Source organism: Pogona vitticeps, chromosome 2 (assembly GCF_051106095.1).
Source record: "Pogona vitticeps strain Pit_001003342236 chromosome 2, PviZW2.1, whole genome shotgun sequence".
Taxonomy (NCBI): Eukaryota; Metazoa; Chordata; class Lepidosauria; order Squamata; family Agamidae; genus Pogona; species Pogona vitticeps.
This window is the reverse complement of record NC_135784.1, coordinates 287,755,470-287,776,776: the sequence shown is the minus strand read 5'-3', so window position 1 is coordinate 287,776,776 and position 21,307 is coordinate 287,755,470. Positions and strand designations below refer to the sequence as shown.

The following is a 21,307-nucleotide window of genomic DNA, read 5'->3' as shown; positions in this document are numbered from 1 at the left end:
TCCAATCTGCTGCTCCTCAACCTGAGCCTTCAAAATAAAACAAATTTCAAAAATCTAAATGCAAAGAATTACAATCATTTCTGGTTTTCAGATCCACAATATTCCCCTAAGATATAAAAGCTTGGGTTGGGTTTAATATTTGGCATTTCCACAGAGCAAAGAACAAAAGAATTTAAAGTAGGACTAGGCAGAAATGTTCAGTTTGCATCTTGAAACTTCACTATGACCAAGAAACAGATGTTCATAAAATTGCCTTATTTTGTTTGAGACTGCTGTTAAGAGTCCCCTGCAAGGACCAGAGGGGAACTGATGAGGAGGGTGAGGAACTAGGACCATGCATCCTGGTGGACATGTCTTCACAGAGCAGGGTGGGAGATATGAGAGGCTGACAAAGGTGAAACAACAGAGAAGCGGAGTTTTGCATCCAGAAGATAAGGAGGAGGTTTGCTCAGTATCTAGAAGGAACAGCAAGTAGGGAGGAAATGATAGGGTCACAGAAAGAGATGGGAAGAGTTCTCAACTAGAGCCAAAGTTCTGGCCCAAAGAAGCTGCTACTAGCTGGGCGTGTGGTTGATCCCATAGGTAGCAGCACTATAAATAGATTCAGTTCTTCAAAAAACCTGAAGTTTATGGATGTGGAGTATTGTGCTTCTGTACCCACGATTCAAAAAGCCATGAAATGGCCCAATATTGCTACACATTATTGTGTCTGCGTTACTAGCAAGGAAAAGGATGTCAAGCTTTAAATAGCAAAGAGTAGCCTGAATGTTGACAACACCAATGACAGCAGTCAAGATGATCTACGGGATACCCTATTCTGCTCACTACTTTCCCACTTGTTGAAAAACAGTCCTGACAATTGCTTTGTATTTGGGTGAGAAGTGGTTAATTGATAAAGAAAGAAGTCAGCTTCTGGGATTTTCCCCTGTATGGTGTAATTTTGTGCATGGTAGTGGTGCTGGGAGACTCCTGTTCAACACCTGGACCAATAGCCTGTAGAGTGTCTCAGGGTTCCATGATTCCCCATATTACTTCACAAAAACATGAAAAAACAGAAAGAGGTTGTCCAGAATGTTGTGGTCTGGTGCCACCAGTGTGCTGCTGACACCCAACTCCATCTGCTTTTTAAGATCTTCCAGGAGGCCCTTCCTCAGTCTCTCAAGCCCTAGTGTGTGGTCACCCAGCCTGTTTGATTTGAAATAAGCATTTATATTTGCTGCTCAAGTAGCAACTTTAATATATAATAATCCAGTACTGAATATGCGATGTCTCACTAGTAACATGTTTCCTGGCTAACTCACAGATCTTCATCAGTGATAACTCCCTTAATTTCCTTGCTTAACATAATTAGGCATATTCTTTCATATGCTTCCCTTTTTTTTCTTTTTGTACAGTCCTGCTGCATCTCACAGTATCCTTCAATGTTGATGTGAAAGATACGATGACCTTCAGTGGTCCAGTGGAAGATATGTTTGGATACACCGTTCAGCAGTTTGAAAATGAAGAAGGGAAATGGTGAGATTATTTTTCTGGATCATCCCACCCACCATCCCTGCCCCAAAGAAAACATAAACAGCATTAGCCTTTCCTTCTTGTGTTATGCCTCATTTCCTTTGTTATCCTTGCCCTGCTAATTATATTAAACTATGGATCCTTAAAAATACGAGGACCCAAGGGTAAAATGGATGAGAAGAAGACTATATCTTCTTTCCTTTTTTAGGGTGCTTATTGGATCTCCATTAGCTGGTCAGCCCGAAAAGAAAACAGGAGATGTTTACAAATGCCCTGTAGGACAAAGCAGTGGCTCACTTTGTGTAAAACTGAACTTGCCAGGTAAGAGAGTGAACGACTTAGCAGAACTCAGAAAAGGTCCAGCACAGGAACGGTGAAGGCCTTAGTGGTGCCTCGACTTACGAACGTCCCTGCTTACGACAATTTCGAGTTACGACCAGCTCCGGCTGCAAAATTTTGCTTTGACTTGCAGCTGGAGCTTCCAGTTATGAACAGAAAAAGGCGGGGGGGGGGAAAGGCGGGAAATTCAAAGTGCTAACTGTAGGTGGCGAACAGGCTGCTTCTTTGTAGCTCTTTTGCCCCAGCGGTTTGAGAGTGTGTGATTGGAGGAGGCTTGGGACTGCCTGGTAAGGTAAGGTGCTGCTTTCTGCTTTTTAAAAACTGTTCTGGGTGGGTTTTGCAGCATGGTTTTGGGCTGGGGGGGGGTTATGTTTCTGTGCTTTGTTGTTTTGTTTTTTGGTGATTTTTTTTTTTGCAGCCCTACAGCACCTTGTGATGGGGCTTGTTCCTTTGTTTATTTTTGGTTTGTTTGTTTTTTAAAGCCCCAGCGCCTTCGGGGATTGCTTTATTGTTTATTTTTGGTTTTTGGTTTTTTGTAGCCCCAGCGCCTTGCGACAGGGCTTGCTCCTTTGTTTATTTCTTTTTAAAGCCCCATGCCTTCAGGGCTTACTCTGTCATTTATTTGGGGGTTTGTTGGTTTTTCTGCAGCCCCAGCATGTTCCTATGGGGCTTGCAATGTTTTATTTTTATTTTATTTGGGGGGGGGTTTCTTCTGGAATGGATTAATCACGTTCCAATGCATTTCCATGGGAAATGGTGCTTCGACTTATGACCATTTCAAGTTACATCCATCTTATGGAACAGATTGTGGTCGTAAGTTGAGGCACCACTGTATTTTCTTCACAATCCTCTTTGCAATCTCTTTACGGTTACTTCATGTATGAAAGGCTGTAATCACTGCAGACAGTGAACAGGGTTTGTTTTGTTCTGCTTCGTGGTGTAGAAACCAAAAATGAAACAAGAAAGGAGAGCTGAGCAAGACATTAGCTGGATTCCTCTTGTTGTTTGTGCAAGGTTTGCATTACTTGCCAGAATGAATTGTGGCTAATTGACAAGCTGCCAGTGTGTATCTCTGTTGTAATAAAAAGGTGTCCTGGCACCTCATCGATTAGCTGTGGCAAAACATGCAAACTTTAACCGACCAGATAGGCGGGATATAAATAAAATAACTAAATAAAAATAAAAAATACATGAGCACCAGGTGGATTCTGACCACTAGGAAAAAGAACTTCCTAAGCTGCCTAAGAAGGTAGAGGACTCTCTTTTGTTAGGAGGTTGAATGGTCATCTGTCAGTGAGTCTAGGCCTATTCAGGTTTTCCTCTGCAAGTTAAGGAGTGTAGGATGATGAGGCCACACATGTTGGCCCTGCACACACATCTCCATGCATCCTAGTACCTATAACCATGCCATATTGATTGGGCAGAACACTCCATTTGCTTGAGTACTTAGAACATGTCCCTCACATGTAAGCAACATGAGTAAAATGCTCCATCACACTTTACTGCTCCACACAGCAAGGTCAGGAAGTGAGGAAATGGAAATATGCTTGCTTTTAATTTTGAAAAAGTACTTTCTTGTGGTGACAAAAGCTGGTAGGAACAGTGAGAGCCTGCATAATTTCCTCAGAAGAACCAACTGCAGTTTTCCTTGTTTTAGCTTTATTTAGCAAAAATACAGGGCTTAGATGAGGCTACATTTTTTCTCATACTTCTAGGATTTTCCCACGTCCTATGTCAGCAGGCGCTGATTCTTGCAGTTTCACTTGGAGGTGATTTAACAGTAAGAGTGACACTGTGGGTTACTTTAGTAGCAAAGGAAAATAGTGTGAGTTCAAATACATTTTCCTTTCCCATAATTGTGGGATAATTATTTCCCATAATTAACCACCGTCTGAAATATGATATTTGCCTCTGACCTGTTGATATCTTAAGTGATCTACCACTCTAATACTAGAAAACATATAGATGCTGGAAAGTTTATGTGTTCTTACGAGTGAATTTATGGGAATGCTTATTTTGTGCTGTCACTGCATTGCTGGTTTGACATGCTCTTTGAGGGTTGAGAAAACTATGTGCAGCAGTGTCCCAGACAAAATTTCTGGGACGAGGGCCAGATCTTTGACTTGTTAATCAGAATCCTAATCAAAAGAGAACAGAGAGGAGGAAGGGAAACAAGGGGGGGGGGGAGAACTCGATCTTTTATATAAAAGCTTGGCTGTTTTAGTTTAGAGAAACCGCTGCATGCTTTAACATCTTGTTTTCACATATCCACATACCTAAAATTTTTATTTATTTATAGTGAACACATCTGTTCCTCAAGTTGCAGAACTAAAGGAGAACATGACACTAGGATCAACTTTAGTAACCAACCCAAAAGGAGGTTTTTTGGTGAGCAAATGAATGGTTATTTTATTTTAAGTAAATAAGCTTATAATGGTTTGAATCCAGTAGCACCTTTCTATACATGCTGAGTCCTTCTCTTTATGGCAAAGGTAGGGATCCTTGGTTATACAGAAAGTTTTGGGCTATGCGTCCCATCATATGTGTCCCATCATATTATGAATTTAAAAATTATTGATCACTGACTTTGCTGTTAGGGGCCAATGGCAGCTGGAGTCCAGCAGCATCGGTTCAGCGACGCATTTCCCACCCCTGGGTTTTAGAAAGGTCTTTCTGTTAATGGGAAGCTAGAATCCATCACAAGAGCCTTTGCACATGGAGAGACACAGTTATTGTCAATGTCTCCTTCTCCCTACACGTGGCTTATCCATCTCGCATCCTATCCTGTGGGGGTGCCCTGAGCATATTTTCAGGGGTTGCAGTGGAAAGTATGGGAGAAAAAGAGGGAGTCAAGATGCAAGATGTCCTCATTCCATATTTAGAATTCTGCTCCCTGAACATTGAATTCAATGGATTACTTATATTAGTAAAATTCCTGGGAGGGGGACGCTTTTTTGGTATGAATAACCAGTTGATGTTCCACATGAGTCCAGGAGCCAGGTCTCTTTTCTCACACCAGTTTGTCCCAATATACAGTCATGAGTGACTCCATATTGAAGTTGGTGCTGATGGGGCAGTACTAGCCAGAGATGGGGACTCGAGTCACAGGGCTCATTGTCAATCAGACTTAAATTGCACCGCTGACTCGACCCAGACTTGAAACGGGTTTTTTTTTCAATGGCTCAGATTCAACCTGAGAATCCACCCATCCCCTCCATTTTTTTCTGGGGGAAAAAGCTTATTTTTAGTAGGGACTCAGACTTGGGGTTTGGGGCTCGAAACGTGGTACCAAAGACTTGGACTTGGTACCAAAGACTCAGACTTAGTAGTCAGACCCAAAGACTTGTCAACATCTCTGGTACTAGCTGGGAGATTTCAGGAGCTCTAAAGCAAAAACTGGTAATTTTTCCAAGCTCTAGTTTTACATGGCCACTTTTAGTTTCAGCAAACATCTTTCCAACCACTGAGGGGTGGGGAGATTATGATAAAGTTAGTGTCATTGTTTAAACTGCAGCCTTTTTCCCCCCTTCTTCAAGGCATGTGGGCCTCTTTATGCTTACAAGTGCGGGCGTCTGCATTACACAACTGGCATCTGTTCCAACGTTAGCTCCAGTTTCGAGGTTGTCAACTCCATTGCCCCATCTGTTCAAGGTGTGTATATAACAAGGCTGCTTTTGTATGTGTTGAAAGTATTGAGCATCAAGGGAGAGACAAATGTATACACAGAGTCATGCCAGAAGCACACTCAGTTTGTCAAAGCTACCAGCATTACCAAGTTAAGTAAATGTTATCATTGTCCGTATACTACTCAACTGCTTGCTGCCTCTGGAATCCACGTTAGCCTAAACAGAATCGGGGATGTGATCTCACAAGTGCAGCATGGGCTAAAAATATTCCCCACAGAGTCATAGTGAACTAAATGTCTCTTTAGATCGAGAGAAGAAAGGACTCAAAGCATCTTCGCAAACTTCCTTTCTTACCTCTTATTCTATAACCAGAGACCAAGAACTCCAACCCAGAGTTACTGCTCGTGTTTTGACTACATAATGACAGTTTGGTCAAAACACGGCATAGCCCAGCACCAGCAAAGAGTGATTTGAACAAGCTGGGCTCCCCGTCAGGTGCTAACCGTGCTTGAACAAGTAACTTTTTGGACTGGAACTCTCAAAATCCTCCAACCCCCATGGTCGCTAACTGAAACGGTAACTTTTTCATGTCCCAAAAAAGTACTTTTTCCAAGGTTTAGATGCCCATAAGAAAGACCTTTTGAAGTTGATACAGTACTCCTAAAGAAATGTACAGAGATTCTCACCTTGTATCTCTTGCATCCTCCCTATCACTCCGTCAAAGAACCTGAGTCTCACTGTGGTACAGTAGCCCATTTTCCCCACAAAGAGCTTTTTGTCTTTGTTTAAAGCATTCTCTTATATTTATCACTTATGTTAAATCAGTGGACAGGAAGAGCAGGACATTAGGAGAAACACTGAGTGCTTTTTGTCCAAATTTGATACTCATAGCATGCCTAACATATGTGCTAGCAGAAGACAGTTGCATGATTATGAAACACTTTTAAGTTCTGTGAGGCTGTTTGCTCACTTACATATTAATGAACACTTACATTGATGAACCTTACAAACACAATTTCACAAAATGAGTCTTTTCTTATTTGCGGTTATATAACAGATAAAATGAGCAATTAGAACAACAACAAAATGCTACAATTTGTGCACGCAGGTCCTGGGCAACAGCACCAATACAGAAGATGCTTTTAGAATTGCAAAGTTCAAGTGTCGCTTTGAATTCAAATTAGATTAAAAATTCAAGACATCTTCCTCAACTGGGTTGCATATCCAATACAAAAAAGAATGAGCTCCACATGTGGATTCTTCAAAATCCTAAAATATAATATTGATTCAGTTTTATGAAATTAATGAATTCACTATGTGGAATTGCCCCTCTTACACATAGGAACCATACCTAGACCAAGTTGTTAAGGCCCTTTGCAGTTTTGGTGGCAACAAAAGCTTTAGCCTCTTCAGCAATCCTGCTCTTTCTGATTCAAGTATCTTATTCACAGCCTTGCTCTTTTTTAGTCCCACCCCTTTGGGCTGAACCAATATTCCTTAAGGGTTACAAGTACTTGTTAGCAATCATCTTAGCAACAATTTAGGAAAAAGCTATGTTCCATGTAGACTATTTCCATGACCCACTGGTGGCATTTGTTCCTCTGCTTGAGAACCACCACACTAAATGATAAACATCTATTTTCAGCTGCCAAAATTGAACCATCAAAAAACAGTGTAGCTAAGTTTCAAAACAATTATTCATTTCTTCATGAATCTTCAGTAGCAAATAACATTACAAGAGCAGCTTTAAAAAAAACAACTACCTCAATAACATTACAAACTGTCCTGTGGGAAATCAGTTTTAATTGACGTAAACTTTTGTGGACTGCAGCTTATGCCAAATAAAACCTCTTAATCTTTCGACAAAAATGGATGTTACAGAAAACCCATCAGTAGAAAAGAGAAATCCTTAAGGATGTGTAAGTGAATGTCACAGCAACAGCACCATTTATTTCCCAGAGCTTGCACATAAACCTGCTTTGTTTTAGGATGGATCTTCAGGACATAAACACGAGGTTCTTTGAATTCCTCCACAGGATTTCTCATACAGTACTCAAAAGATTGCCTTGGTGTTGCCAATCCTGACTCTAATGATGGACTTTATGTAATGTTTGTCTTCACATTTTAAGGTTCTGCAAAGCTTTTTGCTATTTTGCTAATTGCTGTTCTCCTGGAAGATCATCATATTCCAAATTTGTCTCAATTTGACTTAATCCAAAACTTCTTGTCTCTAAGACCTCAGGAAATAAAGCTGTCTGTATAAATATTTGGAGGCAAGCTCTCTCAAAGCTGTGATAAGAGAAAGCAAAAGGCCTATGAAATTTTTTTTTTCTAGGAGCTAAGATAGTGTTAGGAGGATCCCCTAGGTCAGTGGTTCTTAACCTTTGTTACTCGGATGTTTTTGAACTGCAACTCCCAGAAACCTCAGCCAGCACAGTTGGTGGTGAAGGCTTCTGGAAGTTGCAGTCCAAAACTCCTGAGTAACCCAAGGTTAAGAACCAGTGCCCTAGGTAATGGATTAGGATGACTCACCTTTCTCTCACCCACTTTCTGTGTTGAGTTAGTTGAATTGTAGAGTAAGAACAATAGACACACAACAGTTCTTGGGAAGCCAGTGTGTTATAGTGGATAGCCTGGGGTAGGGGGTCAAATCCCCATGGCGTCATGAAAATTCACTATGGAGTGGCAATGGAAAAGCACTCCTTGTAACATCTCAGATACTTTGAAAAACATATTCGAGTCACTATATGTGGGAATTGACAACAAATTCCTGGAAAGTTTTTGTTCAATCAGTGCTGGAGTACATCTGAAAAGCAGGCAGAAAGTTGACTTTGCTGGTTTTAGGAGAATAAGTTTTATGAACACGTGTTGACTTTACTCCTTCCCTCTTTATTTCTCAATTCTGCTCTTTGGCTGAGGACAATTATAAGTACTGCAAGAGGAACCATCTTTCTTTACTTTGTCTGAGTTGTCCTCTAGGAGGTTGGAACAGCTATTTTCTGAATAGGTGTAACATTTGATCTGGTCCCTAATTTTTTTTTTCTTGCACAAGTGAGCCATCGCAACTATAAACATCAGTGTAATGTGAGACAGCCGAAAAACCACAGATATTGTCGACTTCCTCTAAACAGACATCCTTTTTATTTATTTATTTATTTTTGAAATTCAAAGGCATTTCCTGCCGGCCAATAGCTATGACATCTTGGGTCATGCATTTTAAAAAATCTTTTCATTTATTGCTTCTGCAGTCACATACACTGGAATGTCCATAATGACTTGCAGTGAGTAAAAAAAAAAAAACACACACACACACACAAACATCTTGACTAGCTCTTAAGGAACACCAGCGGAATGGAATAGGGATGTCAGTTCCCTCTTGTCCTGTCCTTGCAGACAAAAATAAGGAGCATTATTATCCTGGTATGCTGAAGAGGGCAAGGTATTTTGCTACACTCCTCAGAGAAAGAGAACATGGATCATTTTTGCAAGTAATACTTCAATGCAAATAACATAGATTGGGCAAAATAACAATGGTTGCTCCATCATTGCACAGACATTGAAAGGGTTCAGAGCATCAGAAAGGGTTTTCCGTCTCGTTCAGCAATCAGAATGACTTATGTCTCTCTGCACAAACTCCCACAAGTATTAAATCCTTAGGGGAGTGTCTTCTCTCTGTCCCACCATTTCCACAAGCATGCCTGGTGAGGGCTCAAGAGATAGCTTTTTTGGTGACATCTCCCAGATTATGAAAATTGCTTCCTCAGGAGGTATAGCTGGTCCTTTCCCTCCTTTTCTTCCACTGGGAACTGAAAAGACCTCTTCAGAGAGACCTTTGGGAAAGCAGTAGACAATTGCTATGGAGACGTTCTTTAAAATCTGAGTTATGGTTTTTAAATTATCTTTTAAAATGCTGGTAGGTTGCAGTTTCAAATTCTAACTGGCATGCTTCTAATTAATTGTGAATTTTAAGTGTTTTGGTATGCCGCCTTGGTTCCCCACTAGGGAAGAAAGGGGAGAAAAAATTAGACAAACGAACATACCATTTTTGGAGTCTACTCGTTCACATTAAGGCTACATGACTTTGAAATTAAAGGCTGGGTGAGTTTGTTGCAAGCCAAGAGGCACAGAACTAGTTTTGTTTGAGCAGAAAAACGCTGCTGGGTTCATTAGGCAATTCCTCATGATCCAACTGTTCATTTTGCAGAATGTAAGACCCAGCTGGACATTGTCATAGTTCTTGATGGCTCCAACAGCATTTACCCCTGGGAGAGCGTCACCGATTTCTTGAACAGTCTGCTTCAAAATATGGATATAGGTCCACAAGAGACACAGGTATAGTGAAGCAAATATTTTATCCTTTCTGTCTTCATGACAAGGGAGAACAATTTAAGGCTGCCATTCATACAAGTTGTACCACCCACCTGGTTACAAACTGCCTATGCATTTGTATCACATTTACCATTGCTTTCTTTTCAGTAGCCATGTGAAAGATTGCACTGTAAACTACAGAATCAAGGTTATTTATCAGAAATATGCAGCAGCCTCCAGATTCACTCTGTGTCCAGACAAAGATAGGCTGTTAAATGCCTGATCCTCCATCTGACCTTTTTTTAATGATATTCTGGCTTGATTTCTTGTCCTGCTTCATGATGGCATTTGTGTGGACAAATGTGCAAAAACAGAGTGAACAATGAGGTTGCCTGGAAGTTGCAAAGAGATGGCCACCCATCGTGCAGAGCAGGACCCCAAGGATCTTTCATGTTCTGCCCCCTCCCCCGTTTATAAAATTTAAAAGCCTTTAACCAGAGATGCCCAGAAATGAGGAAATGGAAATCGAAAAGACTGAGTTATAGCATCAAAGGAGGAGGCAAATGACAGCTAAACTCCCAAATAAAGCCCAAGGAGTCACCTGCACACTCCAATCATTGATGTGTTTGGGAGGGCTCAGTCTGATGTCAAGGTACACTATATGTTCCCTTCCAGGCATGTTGCACAGATGTAAGCAAAATTAAAGACATGTGTTGTAGTTCCTAGGTGGGATTTGTGCAGTAGAATTCCTAATTTCTTTCTTCTCTTGGTTAGTTTTCTGAATAGTTTTCCTCTAGAATCAAATATATGTGTGACTGCGGATGAATGCTTGCATTTTCTTGTGTGGCCTTTGACTAGGTGAAATATGGTCAAATATTAAAACACAATTGTATTTAATATAAATACACACAATTAAAAAAACACAGCAACCAACAGGTAAAAAACATCTTCCTCTGCCAACATTTCATTGCAATCATCTGCCTAAATAAAAAGATCTTTGTTGGCTAATGAAAGGAAAACAGGGACAGCCCAGATCTCTCTCTTTCTCTCTCTCTGACTCACACACATGCCCATTAAAACAGTCGTGCTGACTCCCAGCTCTTTCCAAGTACAATCTCCAAGTGGAAATTAAAAGCTTAAATGGGTTATGTGATCACATTACTGGAAAGATGATCTTCTTTAATATGAACCAGCTTGCCCGTGTCCATAGGGCTGATACTAATATGCCACCAACAGAATCTTTAGTGGTTCGGGTGAGTGAGTCATCTAGGAGGTGAGTAACCTCTCCCTAAGTTTGAAGGAACTGGAACTACATTAAGATCCTCAGGGAATGGAATTTTCAGGTGGTGAGAAGTTAATTGTCTAATGAAGTGGCTGACTGGGATCCAGTGATGGCCTTCTACAAACAGAATGGCTTCCATCATCAGACTGCTCCCAGAAAAGGGACAGTCCCTGAACGCCTGTTTACTGTCTAAATCTGTTGTGAAGGGCTAGGAAGATTTTTAGGTGGTGTGGAGGGATAAAAATATATCCTTTCACACTGACAGGAGTCTGCTAGTGTGAGTTAGGACTCTGTTGTCGTTGTTTTCCTTTATTCCCTTAAAAAAGAGAAGCAAATACCTGTATTCTTCAGCTGCTTGCCTCTTAATTTAGTGTCTACTTTCTAAAAGGCTCTGCAGACATGCAGGGAGGAAAAAGATGGGTCCCTCATGCACTTTGCCACAGTTTTCCCATAATGCCATTGAAAAGATATGGTAATGTGAGAAACATCAACTGCTGTGTGTTCTCTCTCTCTCTCTCTCTCTCTTTGTTGAGAGTTGTAATTATTTCAAAATTGAGCTAAAATTGGAGATTATAGTGTTTCAGATCCACAAACTAAGTCTTGCAGGACTGTTTTCATTTCGTCACTGCAGTCCTCATGTTTCTTTCAGGTGAAACTATATAATTAAAGTAGTAATAATATAATTTTTGAAATGTTCATAACCATAAGACAGCTCTACTGTTTCCCTCCAGTTTTAACACAGCTTCTGTTTCTTATTTCAAATGGTGTCCGTGAATGTTAGTAAACAAAGATACAGTATTTGTGCTAAAAGGGAGAGGTTATAAAACTGATTGAGAAGCACATTGGTAAAATCTAAAATGCAAACCGGTCCAGCTATAAAAGGATACGACTAGATAAAAACTGGAGAGGCCTCATTGATTTTCAATGTCTTCATCTCAGCAGGCTTTTAATAATAAATGAGTCTATGATAAATATGCCAAATCAAGGTATATTGTCACCCTACAGTTGGGCTAAGCAGTGTAGTCAAAATATCAAAGCCAAACATAAACTTGAAATATGCTAATGGAACATTGTGTAGATCACCCCTAGTCAAGATGAACTTCCCATAACATAAAAGGAAATGCGATATTTTTAAAAGGTTCTTTTATTGGAAAGTTGCCTAGCTTTTTCCCCACTTTATGTTTCTATGAAAAGTGCATGCATAGTTGTGAACTCCATGTGTAGTGTGTGTACAACCGTTCTGTTAAAAGTACAGCTAGGGTGGCTGCGTATCCTCCTTTACAGAGGATACAGCTGCCCAGCTGCTGGTATGTATCATCAAGTCTCTTGATGATACATACCAGCAGTTATGTGAGACTGTGGCGCTCACCCTCGTGTCCCGTTCTTGACCGTCAAAACTCAGAGCACATGAAGGCAAACAATCTCCTCTTTTACACTGCTGCCACCAGGTGATCACTAAATCACCATTACTTCGGGAAGATAAAGATTCAGGTCCACACTTCAAGGTCTTTTAAATAGAACTTTTGTTTATTGATTACAGAAATTGAAACTGATTCATGAATATCTTCTTTAGCTAAATGTATTATTTACAACAACCTTCTATTTGATAATACACTCCCAAACTCCACACTCTATCTCCTTCTCCCTTCTCCCACCCTACTCCCACTACCCCCCCCTTATCTCCGGCTCCACCTCTTATCACATATCCCCCAGCTCCGCCTCTCAGCAACATGAATATGCATGAACAATTAACATAACAAAACATGAACCCTTGACATAGTAAAGGGGAATGCTACAGAGACATTCAAGGGCTGGATGACTACTATCACCTTCAATTGGGTTTCCATAGCCAAAGCTTTGAACCTAAGTCTCCAGAGTCCTAGACTAATATTATTCTGTCCACTGCAACACTGGCTCTCGGTTCGCCAGCAGAAGTGGGATAAGAAAATGAAGAACCAGGGAGAACCTTCAGTCTTTTTTTCAAAAGTCCACTAGCTGTAGTGATCGATTTCCTCCTGCCACCTGAAACAGGAAATGAAAAACCACCAAAGCCCCTCACTTCAGGAACCTCATTGCTTTTGTTTTTTATCTCCTCAGTCAGCAGTACTCTTTTAAAAAAATAAACTACAACATAAAATACATAAACCAAAATGCAAATCAATTGCATTCCCTACCATCCCATTGCTAACAGCACAAGATACCCTCTTGGAAAAGTGAGACTGAAAATGGCTGCCAAGCTCTGAGGAAAGCAGCATTACCTATGCAGAGCAGCAAATGCTGTTCTTTGGAGAGCCACCCCAAATACCATTGTTCTGATCCACCAGACTCAGGGTACTATGAGGAATTGTTAGCCACAGCCCACAATTGAGTTAGGATTCCCTTGTGGCCATTATAGTGGCCGGGTTTAATTGTCAGTTTTGATTTTATCATAGTTGTTCATTTTTCATATGCTTTTTGTATGATTTGTGGTTTTATGTTTTATAAAATCACCTTGTTGAATGGCTGAATGAATAAAATAGACATAATGCTACACTTAAAACACTTACAGTGGAAGGGAAGTGGTTTACACCAGAGAAAGGAAAGGCAGTAAATGCATGACCCTTTGGTTTTCTCTTCAATACTTTACTGTGGACAAAAGATAGCAAAATGTATTTCTATAAAGCTTGGGTGCACTCCTGGACTGAATCCTGAGCTTGAATGCACAGGTTTCAGAAGTGGCCATTTGCACAGTTAAAGCTGGTGTGCCGGCTGCACCCATTCCTTCAAGATGTCCGATTGGGCCACAGTGACACATACCTTAATTACATCTCAATAGGATTACTGCAATGTGCTCTATATGGGGCTGCCTTTGAAGAATGTTCAGAAACATCAGCTGATTCAAAATGCTTCAGCCAGACTGCTGACTGGCACTGGTTATAGGGAGCTCTTATCACAATGGCTTCACTGGCTACCAGTCTGTTTCCTGGCCTAATTCAAAATTCTGATTGTTACCTATAAAGCCTGATACACCTTGGGTCCAGGCTATTTGAAGGATTGTATAAGCCCATATGAGCCTTCTTGGCTTCTAAGATCTTCTGGGCAGACTCTTTGCTACCTGTTTTTTTTTTGGGGGGGGGGTTGTTTGTTTTTTGTGTGTTTTTGTTTTTTGCTGTCTGATGCTCAATAGCAAATGGTGCTTTGTATTCATTTGATTCAAGGTGCATAATAATTAAAGCCGGCCAAATTATTCTAGTGTATGAGGTAGAAAATCCTGCAGATGCTTCTCTCCATTTCTGGTAGTAAAAACAGAAATATAGGAAATAAATAATATCTGCTACCTTTCCATGATACCCCAGACCTCCTGCCTGTTTAAGACAATTCATACTGCCTAATGGTGGGCCTGGCCAAACCTTGAATATATTATTGATTTATGAAATTACTGATTTTTTCTTAGAGTCAATGTGAATTTGTTTTGTGTTCTGATCATCATGTGACCAGTATCTGTAGTTCACATAATATTTCTGAGTTTAATCAAAATATAAAGAAGGTCAACAGTCATTGGCTAACAGTAACAGTAATTCACGAGGGGCAAACTGTCATATGAGCTATAGGGTGGTTTCGGTGATTTAGCCCTCTAAGCCACAACAAAAACATAGCAGGGAAGCATATCAGACACCACACATGCACACAAGAAGACAAAAACAATGTGACATTTTGAAGACTAACTGTTATATTTTAATGTAACAGTAATGTAATGTAATGTGGAACTTCACCTACTTCTTCAGATATATGCAGTGGAAAACAGAGATCTCACAGTAAAGCATTCTTGAGAGACAGTGTTGTAAGGCTGCATTTCAGGCACATTGTACAATGATTTATTACCTCCATGCATTTTTTCAGTTCTTTTGAAGTCTGATTCTGTAAATATTTCAACAAGAGACACAAGGTCAGAGCAAAAGAAACAGGGGAAGGGGGAGAGGGAGATTGTGGCACTTTAAAGACTAACTATAAGCAGTGACATGATTAAAGGAGACAATGGAGGAATGATCTGTGTTAATATATAGAATGATAGACTTTACCTTTGAACCTTATTTTGAAAGATGGGTAGTTGTGAAGGAAAATAATAGATAACACAGCATAATTACTACATTTGATAATGACTTAATAAACCTTGATTGATATTCAATCCATTTATATAAGTGACCATCATGTGTATAAATAGTTGGGAAGATTATTATCCTGAAAATTATGCATTACAGGTTGGGATTGTTCAGTATGGAGAAAATGTAACCCATGAATTTAACCTCAACACATATAAAACTACGGAAGAAGTACTTGTTGCAGCAAAGAAAATTGGTCAGAGAGGGGGGCGCCAAACTATGACTGCTCTTGGCATCGATACAGCAAGGTAGGTGCATGTAATGTTAATAAAAGAGAATCAATGAATTAGAACCCTTAGTTCACAAAAGATTCATAGCTACTTCTTACATAACTTCTCTCGCTTTCTGTGTCTTTTCAGAAAGGAAGCTTTTACAGAAGCTCGTGGTGCACGCCGAGGAGTACAAAAAGTAATGGTTGTTGTGACGGACGGAGAATCCCATGACAATTATCGGTTAGAAAAAGTGATTAAGGATTGTGAAGAAGAAAATATACAGAGGTTTTCTATTGCTGTAAGTGAAGTATGGTCAGAAGATATAAACATGTCTGAATGATTCTGCTTGCCTTTACTTTGAATTTGTTCTGGGGCATAATGCAATTACTAGATCAGTAGCTCTCATCCCTTGACCCTCCTGATGTTTTGGACTTCAGATCCCAGAATTCCCAACCACAGGCCATATTGACCAGGGCTTTTGGAAGCTGAAGTTCAAGACATCTGGAAGACCAAAGGCTGAAAGCCAATGCATTTGTTGGCAATCTTTCAAGGGTATAACAGTAAAACACATGCAATATTTGTACAGTGCTTGTTATACATGTTCTCGATAAAACAACCCTAGAAACTGAAACACTGTTACTGTATTATATTCATATTGTAAGTAAAGGGCTAAGGCTGAAACAAGAGACAGTAACTGCTAAAGCCATCTAGTGGCTAAGACAAAATATGTGTTTCTTAGTCCATGGCTTACTGTCTATCTTAGCTACTCCACCAAGCATACTGTAAAAAGCTATCAAGTTTGATAGAGACCAGAGCATGGAAAAGTAAAGTTTCCAAGCCCCCAAACTTCTGTTTGTTCGTTTGTTTGTTGTTTGTTACACTTTTATAATGCACCATTGGCCTGGGGCCACAGACATCAACAATTCTGTAACGGACATCATACTTTTCCTGCTTGACCAGTTTGCCAGGTGAAGTTTTATCTTAGCTGTACATTGCAATTTGACATTTGGTGCGGGGGGGGGGTGGTGCTGAGCTATAAGACAGAAGTTTTCCCTCTCTGGTTTTTGAGTGCTACTGTTTCTTCTGTGAGATTTCAGAACCACTGAGCCCTATCCAAGCATTCAGCCTGAAAGTGTGTAGGGCTCAAAGAGCAGTGGTGACATGGGGAGGTAAAGAAACCCATTTCCAGGTCTACTCCCCACTTAGGAGTCATGCAGACAAAGGCTGCATAGGCATTGTACATGGTTTTAGCTGAACGGGCTTAGAGCATTTCCATGATCAGCAGCCCTGATCATGGAAATGCTGTAGCTCCATTCAGATGAATGTGGTTTTAGATGGCTGTGCAAACTTGACTTCCAGTTGGGGAGTGGGCATTTGAGTTTATCTACCTGTTCTCTATCCCCACCACACTTTCAGCATATGCCCTTTCAGCAAAAACAGCTGAATAGCACTTTTATTAATGTGCTGCTGCAGACTAATGCAGCACTGAAAGCTTTACAAACATGGGATTTGTATGCTTGATCAGGAACTCTGATTGTTCTAAATATGTGTATGCTAGTGATGTGGTATGTCTACTTGCTGTGCCCCTGCCCCCCCACCACCACCATGTGTCCCATCTCCAAATCTTTTTGCTTTTCACAGGTAGGAGACTGCCTCTGTTTTTCTTCCTAGGCTTTTGTCTAGATTCTATATTATTTCCTGTTTTTGAAAACAGTTGTGTTTTCATTCACTGCTAATTGTTTGAATGTTGGGTAGCTACAACCTGGCATAGGATCAGAGGATTTCAGGGACCATAGGGTTTCAAAGATTATAGTTCAGCTCATGTAATTTGGTCAGGGAGATCTCTTGTAATGGAAAACTTGTGAAAGTGATACAATTAGCCACAGGCTTCTCCCAGTTTTAACATGCACAATAATGAACCCATTAAGCACATTTTATTAATCTGGATTTTATAGTTTATTGCCATTGTCAGTTGTCCCTGATGTGAAGATATCTTTGGGAAATCCAATTATTTTCTGTAGGAGGTCTATTATTTCCCACAGTCAGAAATTCCTGTAGAGCAATAATGACCAACTATCTGTTGCTTATAACCTTTTGTTGATGCTCTTTTGACTGTATATTGTGGGAATGTGAGAACAGCAGTCCAACTTCCTTTTTATGTAGTAATAGGTTATCTCAGAAATTTTGGAAGTTTTAGAAGAGGTAACCATGCTAGTCTGTGCTAGCGTATCTGGTAAAAATAAAAGTATTTAAAAGAAGAAGACAAAGACATTGTGGCACCTTGAAGACTAGCTGCTATATTTTAATGTGAGCTTTCATGGAGTTGTCCACTTCCTAAGACAGAATTTTTGGATCTCCATAGGTTGGGTCCCGACCTGAAGCATGTTCAAGCTAGGTTGACCGCAATCACTCCGCTCCAGAGCCAGCCCCACCGTTAGGCAGAGAGAGGCAGCTGTTTCAGTATGCAGGTACAAAGGAGGCAGCTGGTTCTCCTGAACTCCATAGCAGTTCCTGTCTGCCTTTCACCCATGAATGCTCCAGCTGCTTCAGAAGTTGTGGGGGATGCTATCCTGTCACCCACACTGAAGTAAGATTCAGCTAGTAGTCTAATCAGTTTGTGCATGAGGAATGACAGAGAGAGGGACAATTTTGTCATTTGCCACAGGCAGGAATAAACTTGGGCCAGCTATGGTCCACTCATACAGTTATGCAGTATCCAAAATAGCTCAGTTGTTTAGGTCAAGGTTGGAAGTTTGACTCCCCACTATGGCCTCCTGACAGGGACTGGACTAGCTCTGCAATCCTAAGGTGATGATTCCTTTCGCATGATAATACCTTCTGTCTGTCTTTATCTCGTACATTTCACACATGCAGTGAACTGGAAGCTACAGAAATGTTTTCCTAAAACCTTGGAACTTTATATGTCTTTCTGGCTTCACCCCCCCCCCCCCAACTCCATAGATCCTTGGTCACTACAATAGAGGAAATCTCAGCACTGAGAAACTTGTTGAAGAAATCAAATCAATTGCAAGTGAACCAACTGAAAAGCATTTCTTTAATGTCTCGGATGAATTAGCTCTCCTTACTATTGTAGAAGCTCTTGGAGAGAGGATATTTGCCCTGGAAGGTATGTTTTCTATGTGTTGCTGTTGATTTTATATGCCATTAAGTCACCTCTGATGTATGATGACCCTATGAATGAGCAATCTCCAAAATACCCTGTCCTTAACTGCCCTGCTCAGCTCTTGTAAGCTTAAACCTGTGATTTCCTTAAGGGAGTCATTCCAACTCATATTTGGTCTTCTTCTTTTCCTGCTGCCTTCCACCTTTCCTTGCATTATTGTTCTTTTTCCAGAGAATCCTGCCTGCTCATGATATGCCCAAAGTAGGACAGGCTTGGTTTGAACATTTTTGCCTCCAGAGATAGTTCAGGCTTGATTTGATCTAGGACCCACTTGTTCTTCTTTCCTGCCGGAAAGGGTATCTGCAGAGCTCTCCTCCAGCACCACATTCCAAATCAATCATATTTTTTTTCCGCTTTTGGATCTGTCGGTTTTCCCTGTTCCTTTCATTTTAACATGTTCCAGTACAGAATTTGTGGTACAGAAACAATGTATGGCAGCTTTGGAATTTCTCTTCGTTTTCTCAAGATTTAGCATTAACTTTCCTCCTTCACAAATTTAAGAAAGTTACCATTGCCACACAAGGCCAAACCAAGCGCTGTCTCTTAACCCATAGATCAGCTGCATGAACAAGGAAGGAATGCAAAAGTTGGCAGTAACATGTTACAAGGAATGTATTTACCCATAATATGACACAATTAGGTAGATAACGAAGGGCTTGGTAATATTATTTTCAGAAAATGAGCATATTACTGTTTTAGTAAGTGATAACATAAATCATTATTTCTAAAATGTTTTGGGGGCTCCTAAGAAGTTTTGGACATGTATTTTTTAAACAAATGGTTAAAAAAAGAAGTATAGCCAGTGATGAGAGCTGTACTTCAAGAACATGTGAATGGACTGACTTCGTCCACCTCAGGCTCATTGGCTATTAGTGGAGAAAACATACATTTGTATTCTCTGCAAAAACTGAATCCACTATTGACACTTCAAAATGTTAGGCAGCATTGTAAGCAATTTCCCTAGCAAGGAAAATAAATGATTATACGTCAGATTTAAATACCTCCAATTTTCCTAAATTATCCTCCTAGGCTTGTTTGTGGATAATACTTGTATCAGTGTCAATAGACAGCATAAATATAGGAACCTACTTATGAAAACATATGAATTAGCATTTTACTGTTAATAAATTATGAAGAACCTCTTGAGATGATTATAGAAACAACGTTAGGATATAGTAACTCATCAGCATTGCAGCCTGTTTCAATTAAAGCTTATGTATTTTTCTTCTTGGCTTGTGAGAAACATCTATTTCCTCACTTAAAAACTTCGGCTGCATCCCAGGAAAGCTGCATGTGTATACCACATATGTATGCGGTGAACCAAATATTTATTTGTCAATTTCATGGTGGCCGTTCATGTTGCTGAAGAAGAAAATGACGTTTTTAATTGAAACAAGGGTAGCCTCTTCAACACCAGGAATGACTGGCTTGGAAATTTCAGCAAAATCTCTTATTATATGTACAGCGTGTGTGTGTGTGTGTGTGTATTTACCTTGTTGGAACATATATTTTATGTATCTGCTAATACTTTAGAAGATAGACTGAACATTTAGAAGGATCTAGACAGATTTGAACATTGATCCCTATCCAATAAGATGCAGGTCAGTGGCAGGAAAAGTAAATCCTGCACTTAGTCAGGAGAAAACAAAGGTTCAGAATAGGTGGTACCTGGCTCAACAGTAGTACCTGTGAGGGGGATTTAAGTGTACTGGTGGACCACGGCCGAAGAATGAGTCAGCAGTGTGCTGCAGCTGCCGAGAAAGCCCACACTAGGCTGCATCAACAGGGGGATAGCATCAAGATCACGGGAAGAGATAGTACCACTCTATACCGCACTGGTCAGGCCGCACTTTGAGTGCTGCATCCCATTCTGGTCATCACAATACAAAAAAGACACTGAGGCCCTATGAAATACTATGAAGAATGACTGAAAGAACTAGATATGTTTAGCTTAACAAAGAGAAGACTGAGGGGAGAAGTGATAGCAGTCTTCCAATATCTGAAGGGTTGCCACAGAGAAGGGCATTGATTTATTCTCCATGGCGCCTGACAAGAACCAATGGGTGGAAATTCATCAGAGGGAGATCCAACCTAGAAAAAAGGAGGAATTTTCTGACGGTGTGAACCATTAAGCAGTGGAACAACTTGCCTCCCAATATTGTGGATGCCCCATCGTTGGAGGTTTTCAAGAAAATATTGGACAGCCATCTGTCCGGGATGTTATGAGTTCTCCTGTCTTGGGTAGGGGGTTGGACTAGAAGACCTTCAAGGTCCCTTCCAACCTTATGACGATTCTGTGATTTTATTTATATGAAAATCAAAGTCTGAACCTCTAGATTCAGTGTTTTAGACTGAAGTCCTATACAAACAAGTCTCGTGGAACTCAAACTCAAACTGAGTGGAAATATGCTGTGTATTATGGAGGAGCAGGGAGAAAGTAAAATATTAAAGCCTCTGAACAAAAAGTTGATTGTTCCTTTAATATGATTCTTCTCTTTCGAACACAATCTTCTGTGTTCTTACAATAAATGTATGCCCTGCTATATTCAGTAAGATGTATTCTCGAGTAGCTTTGATATCAATGTGACATGATCCTCTCTAATGCAAGAAGAAGCTTTAGAGGAGGGATGGTCTTTAAGAATGCAATTAGAAGAAAGAGTAAACCACTCTCCTTCATGTTACAATTCTGATAATGAACACATATA

General features: G+C 40.2%; 1 protein-coding gene across 1 annotated transcript in view; it reads left to right on the top strand.

Moving 5' to 3' along the window:
* The window catches only part of ITGA1 (integrin subunit alpha 1), an 85,137-nt gene that overhangs the window by 27,610 nt on the left and 36,220 nt on the right, over window positions 1-21,307 (top strand). Inside the window, exons 2-9 of the mRNA XM_020783599.3 lie at window positions 1,395-1,515; window positions 1,721-1,833; window positions 4,151-4,239; window positions 5,388-5,502; window positions 9,682-9,809; window positions 15,306-15,454; window positions 15,566-15,716; window positions 18,380-18,545. Of these exons, the coding sequence (XP_020639258.3) occupies window positions 1,395-1,515; window positions 1,721-1,833; window positions 4,151-4,239; window positions 5,388-5,502; window positions 9,682-9,809; window positions 15,306-15,454; window positions 15,566-15,716; window positions 18,380-18,545 (1,032 nt within the window). The remainder of the gene's footprint in view (window positions 1-1,394; window positions 1,516-1,720; window positions 1,834-4,150; window positions 4,240-5,387; window positions 5,503-9,681; window positions 9,810-15,305; window positions 15,455-15,565; window positions 15,717-18,379; window positions 18,546-21,307) is intronic.